This window comes from Elaeis guineensis, chromosome 3 (genome assembly GCF_000442705.2).
Source record: "Elaeis guineensis isolate ETL-2024a chromosome 3, EG11, whole genome shotgun sequence".
NCBI lineage: Eukaryota > Viridiplantae > Streptophyta > Magnoliopsida > Arecales > Arecaceae > Elaeis > Elaeis guineensis.
This window is the reverse complement of record NC_025995.2, coordinates 92,212,830-92,223,025: the sequence shown is the minus strand read 5'-3', so window position 1 is coordinate 92,223,025 and position 10,196 is coordinate 92,212,830. Positions and strand designations below refer to the sequence as shown.

Here is a 10,196-nt window from a genome sequence, read left to right as displayed (position 1 = left end):
ACGGAACGGTTTGGACCGCTGGACTAGGACCTCGGACCGGATAGTGCCGGTTTCTAGGACCTCGACCGGGGGACTGCCAATACCCGGTCACATAGGAATTCCACCGACCGAGCCGGTGGCGGTCCCCGGCCTCTAAAAACCCAGCCGAGGGTGCTTTTCTCGAGAGCAAAAGCGCGGTCCTAACGCGCTCGTCTGTTTGGGGTTGCGTAGGGTTAGGGTTTTTCGTCGCCCAGGATACGGTACGCTCTCTCTTTCTGCCCGAAGCCCTTTTGTGTTGTAGGGTTTTTTGAGTTCTTTCGCCATGCCGCCCCCTTCCGTGGGCCTGATCCGGAGCTAGGGTTTTTGGTAGGATTAGCCTTTCAGTGAGAGATCATGACAGAAATAATGGGAACGGATATTGTTCTTTTGTAATCTCTTCGGTGTCTGAATTATGGATCCCTTCGTTGATTTCCCGTTTTTGGCTCGATCTTTTCGATCTAATCTGAGATATATTGTTCGTACCAAATCAATCGCTATCTCTGTTGTGCCAAGGCGAAGATTTGTTTTGTTTTCTGGGTCATTTGTTTGGTTAGATAGGCACTGTTAGGTTTTATCTTGTTTGTGTTTCGTATTTTGATCAATTGGTACGCACCAGTTGGTTACTGTCTTGTTCGCTTCCAAGAAGATCTATTATTGCGTTTGCAACTGTTTGTGCCGTTGATTTTCTTCTCGTCAATTCTCTGACGTGTTTAGGAATTTTTGGTTGATTCTTGCTGTGAGCTTCTTTTGCATATTTATAGATTCTTCTCTCCATTGTTCTAACACTAGCTTGGATGTAGTTTTTAGTTATTTTCTTCATCCATATCATAAAAATGGAAAATTTTTGAAATGAGTAAATAGAATTCGGCATGTGCAATGCTTATGGTTGTTCAAAAGAATATGCATGGCTAAATATGGCCAAAACAACACACAAAGGTTTCCAAATTACTATAGAGATCAAAAGTCTTGGAGGAGAGGGCCACTGTATGAGCATAAAATTATGCATAGCATATTGAAAAAAGGAAACCCAAAAATAAAATAATCAACACACTTGCATTCCCAAAAACGAGAGAAAGAGAAATTTTAATCATTTCATTGTAAATTTGATAATATAATCCTTGATTTACTGTGTGTGTATGCATTGAGAGTAAAAATTATCTACACCATTATCAATTTCTCTTGTCCCATTCCAAAGCTGTCAGAAAGGGAGTCATGTAGGAATTTCTGCCATTAACAGTGGGATGGTAGGCCCTGTCAAAAGGATTCATGGAAGCCTTCAGTCTGGATTCGTTGGGTCAGACTGAGGCCTTTGCATTATATACATAAAAGTAAAGAGCTAATGCCAACATTGTCAATTAGGCAATTGCATTTCATGTTGAATTATCAGTTCTTAAACAAACCGTAGTCTCAAAAACAAACAAAGTCATCCAGGAAGGCTTCAATTTGAAATCGCAAGTGTGTTAAATCATAGAAGTGCAGCGATCATATGTTCTAAATACATTCTTTTATTTTGTTTTTTGTTTTCAAATTTTACCCTGCCATCTTACATGTCCATCAAGCAGGTCGCATGCCCTTAGTTCTGATTGGTGTGCATAGAATGAATTCCCTGCTAAATCTGTAAAAATTTCTGTAGGCAGTTAAATCTAAATTTACTGCACACTGTAATCTGTCTTTTCAGGGGAAAATTGTCTGGGTTTTTTTTTTTTTTTTTTTTTGCTTTTTTGATCTTCCCCTAGAACCTTTCTGCCAATTTAATGTGGAACTTTTTGTTGCAGACAATTGTGTTAATAGTGTTTATGCTCAGTTTGATGTACTGGGTTATATGATGTTGTTTAGCTCTGTCTCATGCAAGGCATTCCTATGCATACTAAATACCTTGATGAAGTATTCTCATGGTGTTTGTATTGCATTTTCAGTATATATATCTTAATGGTTCTCCAATGTGATGATGTTTTTCATTTACAGCAGGTTTATATCTTTAACTGAAACATGGTGGAGACTGGAAAACGTCCACGCCAGCAGAGGGATGACAACAATGATGGGAGACAACAGAAGAGACCGGGTAACAAGGAGAGATCTGGTGATGGTGAACTTGTTGTCTATCGCATGCTTTGCCCTGATGGTGTTATTGGGAGTGTCATTGGTAAGAGTGGTAAAGTGATAAATTCCATAAGACAAGAGACACATGCTAAAATCAAGGTTGTCGATCCTTTTCCTGGTGCGGACAAGAGGGTTATCACCATATACTGCTATGTTAAAGACAAGGATTCTATGGATGTTGATGAGGACAGCATGGAACCTCTTTGCCCTGCTCAAGAAGCTCTGCTTAAGGTGCATGATGCAATTGTCAATGCCCTGGCTATTGCTAGTGAATCTGATAAGAGGAACAAGGAGGAGGCCTACATACTTGTTCCAGCTAGCCAAGCTGCAAACATAATTGGCAAATCTGGGGCCACCATAAAGAGATTGAGATCAAAGACCAATGCAAACATAAAAGTAAATGCAAAGGATGCCAATGATGCTACTCATTCCTGTGCAATGAACTTTGACAACTTTGTTCAGGTAAATGCTCCTATGGCTTTATGAGTTTCAAATAGTAAATCTTGAGTTAGAATTTCAGGAGCTAGTATAAATTAAATTAGAGGTTAGACTTTGGTCGACTCCTTACATGTGCTGTGCTTTTCTAGTTGTATAATGATCAATCGGAAATTGCATATCATGGGAATTGTGTGTCTCAGATATTTTTGTCAAAATTAATGTTTTTGGTTTTATAATTAGGATTTGTCAGTAATCTTCTGACTTACGCTACTTTTTTTTTTTTTAGGTGGGGGGAGGTGGGAGGGGGGAGACGTCAAACAATTCTGGGCCTTAAATGTTTATACTTGCATTTCCTTCTACTTACACTTAATTTTTTAACTTGTAGTATTAGGATTTGTCAGCAATCTGTCATCGTAGTATGGTTCCATGGCCTACCTATTCTCCTTCCCTGCAATATGTATGATATAACGTGAACTCCCTGGCTGGGAGGAAGCCAGCTACGTTTGGTGTTAGAAGTTATGGTGTGAATTAATGAATGATTGTCTTATTCATACATTTAACCTTGCTTTATCTTGAAGTATTTAGAGCTACATACAGGAAAGCCTCTATTTTAAAACAGTGTCTATTTTTTGTCTCCCCTTTATGGAAATTTACAATGTTGCCTTTTGATCACTATGATTTACCATTTAAAAAACATGTTATTCATTCGGATCCATTCTTCAGAAGGTGCTTTACAATTTCTTGTTGGTCATTTAAGTTTTATCTTTCAATCAAGGTCTTCTTTTCTAACTATCTATATCTGGTTCAATGTATGTGGCTAATGCATATCGTGTAGGCTGTCCTCTTGTTTCTTCCTTCGATTATCAAAGGATCATCTCGAATATGCTATCCTTTTGTAAAGTGCCAGCCTACAACAACCAAACCAGAATTACAGCTCATCAAAAACAGATGAGCAGTTTTCACTTTTTAACTGACTGACTATTTTAAGTGAGGAAGTGATTTTTCCTTCCCATCTGCTTTTAAAAATTTTAGGCACTTATTGGGGTTTCTATGATTTGATTAAGGTGTCAAATTACCAAATTTACTTTGAATATGGAAGTCTAGATATTTACCTTATTTGGGGAAAAATTTCTTGTGATTCATCTCTATGTTTATACTCTATTTTTTGTTATTTACCTTATTTCCACTTGTATTAATTTTCCTTATATATGCTTGTGCAGATAACTGGTGATGCTGAAGCTGTGAAGAAAGCATTATTTGCAGTTTCTACTATTATGTACAAGTTTTCACCAAAAGAAGAGATCTCCCTTGATACTTCTGTTCCAGAGCTTCCACCAATTATTATTCCTTCAGATGTCCCTATTTATCCAGCGGGCAGCTTTTTTCCTGCTGCGGATGCTCTTGTTCCTCCTCGATCTATGCCACCAGTCATAGGTGCCACACCACCTGTATCAGAACTTCATGGATATACTGATACTGCTAATGCATGGCCAGTTTATCAATCTGCTCTTCCTGTTATTTCTGGATATGGTGGTCCATCACGTTCAGAGGATTTAGTAGTACGAGTCCTATGTCCATCCGACAAGATTGGACGTGTTATTGGTAAGGGAGGGAGTACTATAAAGAGTATAAGGCAAAACAGTGGTGCGCGCATTGATGTTGATGACACAAAGGACGAGACTGAAGAATGCCTTATTACTGTCACATCGACAGAGGTTAGACTTATTCATTACTTTCTGCAGTTCTTTTCCCTATTATCAATTTTTGGCTAATGGGTGTGTTGCATGATCTGCATGTGCAGTCCACCGATGATATCAAATCTGCTGCAGTTGAAGCTGTTTTGCTGCTTCAAGGAAAGATTAATGATGAGGATGATGAGAAAGTGAATATCCGTCTTCTTGTTCCATCAAAGGTGATTGGCTGCCTCATTGGCAAGAGTGGCTCGATTATAAATGACATGCGTAAGAAGACTAAGGCTGAAATTCGGATCTCAAAAGGTGAAAAGCCTAAGCGTACTGCTTCCAATGATGAGCTTGTTGAGGTTTGCCCATCTCCTTGAATACCGATCTCCTTCTGCTGTCCTCAAGTTTTAACTATATATTCTTTTCAATTTTGATCGGCATCCAGGTAACTGGAGAGGTAGGTAATTTGCGTGATGCACTAGTTCAGATTATTTTGAGGCTTAGGGAAGATGCTTTGAGAGATAGGGATGGAAGCCAGAATACTCACAAGGATGGCAATCAGAACGCTCCTCCAGTTGATCCTCTTTATTCTAGTGGTCTCTCTGTCCCTCCTGTATTGCCTAGCATTCCATCTGTTGCACCTTTGAGCTATGACCAGAGAATAGAAACTGAAAGGGGTTTGGGAGTACTTTCTGGCAGCAGTTTGTATGGATACAGTTCTTTGCAGGTATATTGCTTGCTACTTCAGGATATCTGCTCTGACTTGTTTGTTTCCAGCATGACTAGCAAATTTATAGAAGCTTTTGATTAACATTATTGTTATGCTCTCTGTTAAGGCTGGAGAGAATGGCTATGGTTCCCTTTCATCATATTCATCAAAGGCATATGGAGGGTATGTTTTTTTCTATGCACTTTATCTAAGCTTAGTCTGCTTGGACCTTGATGCTGTGGTCCAATCAGAATAGTAGTTAAAACCACTTATTTTCTTAGGTTTCCTTATGCCTTATACAAAATATTTGTATTTTCACAAGGATGTCATCTATAGAACATTTTGTCTCATCATTCTATTGATGAAACGTTGTCTTTGTTGTGATAAGCCTTTTTTTGAATTGTGATTGGATATATCATTCATTAGAATTCAGTTATTCTAGGTGGTTTAACTGTTTTTTGTTTTTATGTTGCTCAAACTTTAAGCAGATTGCCTCCGTATATTGAGATGGTGATTCCTGCAAATGCTTTAGCTAAAGTTATGGGAAAAGGTGGTACAAACATTGAAAATATAAGAAAGGTGTGTCTTTATGTGGTGAATGTATCCTCATAATATTATTGCTTTTTTTTTTCCATGCTCTAGGTTTTACATGGATTTTTGTTGATTGGAATTATGTTATTGTGTTTTATATCGTGCTCTAAATACATCTAGTTTTAAATATGTAGAAAAATTATTGAAAAGTTGTGGTTTGGTTAGAATTCAGGCATGATTTAGTATTTTGGTGGTGTTTTTTTTTTTTTTTTTTTGTACACATTTTTTTTTTTATTTTTATATAACTTCAATCTTGAAAATCTGGATTCCTATTTGCCATATATACGGAGGGTGCCCAAATCTAGTGCACCATACTGATAGCAATAGATTTGTCTCTTGTTGAATGATTTAGTGTCTTGCCATCTAGAAGGGGAAACCCAAAAACTTCCCTTAACCAGCCTGTTATCCAATATCCATAGATCTAACTTCTGCAATGATTCTACTTAAAGGATCCGCTGAAGTATCTCGTGTCAGAAAGAGAATGCAAAACCCATCTTCTCAATTTTGAAGCTGCCCATGACTCTACTATAACCGATCTAATTTCACCTTTTAGTTATTTATCTAGACCCAAAGATTATTAGCATGGGTTTAAAAATATAGAATATCTATATGACATTCTGAATAATGTATGATGAGATTAAGGATTCAGGCTCTAGTGGGACATCCCGTGGGGCACCGGGACGGGGTACCATTGCATGTGTCGGGATAGGCCATCCCACTAATGTCCCAGTGTCCTAATCAGGATATTTTGGGACGTCTTTTGTCCCAAGTGTCGGGACAGGACGGAACGGTAGCGCATCCCGTTTCATGAAAAAATCGAGATGGCCTCATCTCACGGGATTTAAAACATTGGATGAGATTGTCACTAAACAGTTGAGCAGTTCATAAATCAGTTGTAAGAATTGAGATCGATGAATTTCGGTGCTCTGGAAAATTTGGATTATACCCACCAACAAGCCTTGTATTTGCAAATGTACAGAGTTCCAACTTACAGTCAGAAGATCACTAAAATCTCTCCAGAATAATTTGCACATGGGTATTATGGATGGTCATGTAACGGACATACCAACGAATTGAAAAAAGAATATTAGATGCAGATTCAACCACAGGTTGGACGCCATTAACTTTAGCATTATCTGCTAAAACCCAACGAGCCCTAGCATGCTACAATTTTTCCTGTTCATCATCCAGCTAGCCTTCTAAGTAGATATTGTTTGGTCTAATTTAACTAGTTTCTTTTCTGTTTGATGCTGTTGCAGATATCTGGAGCTCATATAGAAGTTGTTGAGTCAAAATCATCTCGTTTTGAGCGTATTGCTCAGATATCGGGAACCCCTGAACAGAAGCGTGCTGCAGAGAACCTAATCCAGGCATTCATAATGTCCACTTAAGATGATGGATATGCTTTGAAGCTCCAGTAGGTGATCTTTTGTTCCATTGTCGCAGTGCACTTCCTTCTGGTTTTCCATAGTTCCCTTAGGTTTTTATTCTATAGAGGAAGGGCGTATCTGTTAAAATCCTAGTGGTGTCTTCTGCCTCCTCAGAGTCAATTCTGTTCCTGAAGAATCTGCTGCTGACTTGTCATTGAGGAAGATATTCTCTATGAATCTGTCTTGTCTGATTATCCTAGATATCTTAGGTCCTTATTTTCCTCTTTGACGTTATTTTCTTGTGCATCTCTGACTAGCTTGGATGCCATATATCCCGGTTTTAGCAACTCTTTATCAACTGATTCGCTGCTTGATATATTGACGTTTCGTTATCCTGTCTTTTGCCTGTTGCTTCCTCAGCTAAATGGATAGGATCTATATCCTTAAACAGGGTGGTGGGATCAAGTTTGCCATGTACTATTTCACTGCTGAACTGAAGTTTTATGGTCATTATTGAAGCTGAAAATTGTGTGCTGAAATGGAATCATAAAGCCCAAGAACTCCCTCCTTTCCTCGTGCTTGTATAGATTCGATGTTTGATTTTGTTATCTAAATCAAATCTGAGTCAAGAACTGCATGTTGTGTAGTGCTTGTACTTTTGCTTCTTCCTTCGGGTATTTTTGATTTTAACTCTTTTTGCTTGTGATTTTCCTGGACATTCAATTTCCTGCTTCTTTTGTGTTTATGTTTCCCTTGTATTTTTCATTGCATTAATCTTGGGTCAATTTTTTAGCCAGTTGGTGGCCCTTCAACTCATTGTTTTTAAACACCGGTCTGTATCTGAACTATCTATTTTGGATTTTGGGGCATCGAATAAGTTTGCCTGCTCATCCTATTCTGCCATGCCCAAAACTAATAATTTTGTAGTTAAAGTGTATATTCTCGTTCTCTACTTCACAAAAGCTGCCAACTTCTGACCCACCAAGAGACTGACATTGTAGATATCCATCATGAGTAATATCCCTCTGTGACTTTATAGAGGCCCTTTTCCATCCTGCATGCTGCAGAGAAGGTTAGCTGTAGGTTTCAGTTTACAGGTGGTGCATTCAGCAGGTGGAAGTTTGGTTTCCTTGACTCTGCAAAATGTTGTTGCTGTTAACACTGACCATGTACGTTATGTATGTATATGTTGATAAGCTTTTAGAAGTGGTGATAGGGTCATGTGTGGGTTGCTTTTTTTAATTTTCAGCCCACTCAAGTAGTTTTTTTGCATTTTGACGGTACTGAAGTATTGGTGGTATTGATCTTAAAATTATTTTATTAGGTATGTTTTTTCAGTCATTTACTGAAGAAAATAGTCTTGGTGTTGATTATATCTGCATTACACCCTGGATTAATATATGGATTATGGCATGTAAATGTAGTGGACATTTTACTAATAGCATGTGGCATCGCATCTATGTGTATGTTAGTTGGATGATTGTCCATTTAGGCTGATCGAGTCACTAGAAAGGTCAGAAAACTCCTGCGCTTGGTCTATTAGTTCATGTTAGTGCAACTGCTGGCGGCAGCGGCTCTGGCTAGTATCAATATTATCGCCAATGGTGCCATGTGAGTCACATGGTATGGCACCCGTTAGAATTCCAGATCCCAAATTTGGGATCTGTGGGTCAAGCTTTCTATTTTTTTTTTTTTTGGTTTAGGAAGAGGGGAGGAACGAATGCATGGACTGATTGATGTACGAGAACTTGGGAAAATATGCATGGGATAGGTATCTGGAGTATTGCTACGTTCCACGAAGTCTCCCTGTATTTTGTGGGGCGGCTCATGTATTGTGTTGAGCGCTTCCGTCTGCCCAAGGCTCATTGGAAAGGTCAATTCAGGAGGGAAGGATCCAAATTGCTCTGGTTCCATTATCTATTTTAAGAGCATGGATTCTATTTTCCCAGAGTGGTTTGACGATGAAGCTGGTTGATGCTGGACCAACTGGAACATTGTGCAGTCCGTCTGGACCGGCCGAGCTCGGGTCGTTTGTGAGTTCAAAGAATCGGGCTGATCTGGAAATTTAAGATCGCCCGTTAAACAGGTTGACAGAGTCTGATTTGAACTTTATATATATATATATATATATATATATATATTTCTCATCTTATCCTGGTCGCTCGCCCTTCACCTCCTCTCAACATCCGTTTGGCTGCTATCCCACCTTCCCCTCTCCTCCCCACCCGTTCTGTCGCCTCCATTGCCGCCGCATCATTCCCTCCTCTTCCTCGTCACTAGTTCAGCCGCCCGCCTGTTCCATCTTCCCCCCTCTTTTGCACCTATTTGGCCACCCTCTCCCACCTCCCCCTCCTCTCCTCTTACTCCCCAACTGTCCGACCACCTGAGCCGCCCTCCATCCCACCTTCTCCACCCCAGTTCACCTCGTTGATTACTCTGTCTCCTTTTTCTTTTCTTTTTTTTTTTTTTTTTTTTTTGAAAGATATAGATCTTTTTTTGCAAAGCTCGAGGCACGTCCTAGAAACCTGAAGCTTGATAAATAGTAGGCTTGTGCTTGGAAAGTAAATCTGAAGGTCGGGTCAGGTCTCACCTTGTCTTGAAAAAAAATTAATGAGTACCTTAGGTGGAGCTTGGCCCGAATTTGGCCTGGCTTGCCCATTGAGTATGTTTAGTTGATGCCTTGCATTATACAGAGTTTTTGAAACACAATTTTTGACTAAACATTTTTTTAGAGAAAAATGAGATATACTAAGATTTTAAAAATATGTTTTGAAGATATCTTAAGTATTGCCAATGTTAGTTCTAAAGCTGGGGTAGGAGATTTTTTTTTTTTTTTTGGGGGGGGGGGTGGGGGCGTGGGGGAGGAGGGGTAAAATATATATATTCAGAATACATCTTTTTGAATCATAAAACAAGCTAAAGTTAACAAAGGACATAGAAGAGTCTTGGTGGATACATCCCATGTGATTTCCAACAAATGAAGGCCAGTTTGCAACATTGTTCGACTCTTTGTGGATATAGGTTGCTTTGGGGTTGTTTGGAATCTTGTAATTGAAATCTTCCGATTGAGCTCGTTTTGCAACTTAAAGTTGCAGTTGTCTCGACTTACAATAAATCTAATTTCTTGTGTTTGGAGGGAAGTTTAGAGAGAAGAGAGATGTCCTGGATAACATTCTTTGGAACACTGTGCAAGTGGACTCTAGGTTAGAGTACTCAATGTATATGAAGATAACATAAAAGAAGAATATGTCTTTTAAAGAGAGACTATCTCATCAATCAAGTCATAGG

At 39.0% G+C, this 10,196-nt stretch overlaps 1 protein-coding gene across 2 annotated transcripts; it reads left to right on the top strand.

Moving 5' to 3' along the window:
- The first annotated feature begins 110 nt into the window (after positions 1-110).
- Positions 111-7,573, top strand: LOC105042009 (KH domain-containing protein At4g18375). 2 transcript variants are annotated; one of them, XM_010919107.4, is made up of 8 exons: positions 111-239; positions 1,987-2,580; positions 3,777-4,271; positions 4,358-4,597; positions 4,684-4,965; positions 5,075-5,130; positions 5,436-5,526; positions 6,798-7,573. In XM_010919107.4, exons 2-8 carry the CDS (start codon positions 2,008-2,010, stop codon positions 6,927-6,929), a joined length of 1,869 nt encoding a protein of 622 aa, XP_010917409.1. In that variant the 5' UTR covers positions 111-239; positions 1,987-2,007; the 3' UTR covers positions 6,930-7,573. The 2 variants fall into 2 exon arrangements, with proteins under 2 accessions (XP_010917409.1, XP_010917408.1); XM_010919106.4 differs by having other exon boundaries at positions 162-239; positions 1,984-2,580.
- The last annotated feature ends 2,623 nt before the right edge of the window (positions 7,574-10,196 follow it).

What these genes read in the sequence shown, in the direction of transcription:
- LOC105042009 (XM_010919107.4), top strand. Translation starts at nt 2,008, where the DNA reads ATGGTGGAGACTGGAAAACGTCCACGCCAGCAGAGGGATGACAACAAT. An exon ending in ACTTTGACAACTTTGTTCAG is followed by an intron (nt 2,581 to 3,776) that starts GTAAATGCTCCT and finishes ATGCTTGTGCAG; the next exon opens with ATAACTGGTGATGCTGAAGC. An exon ending in TTACTGTCACATCGACAGAG is followed by an intron (nt 4,272 to 4,357) that starts GTTAGACTTATT and finishes CTGCATGTGCAG; the next exon opens with TCCACCGATGATATCAAATC.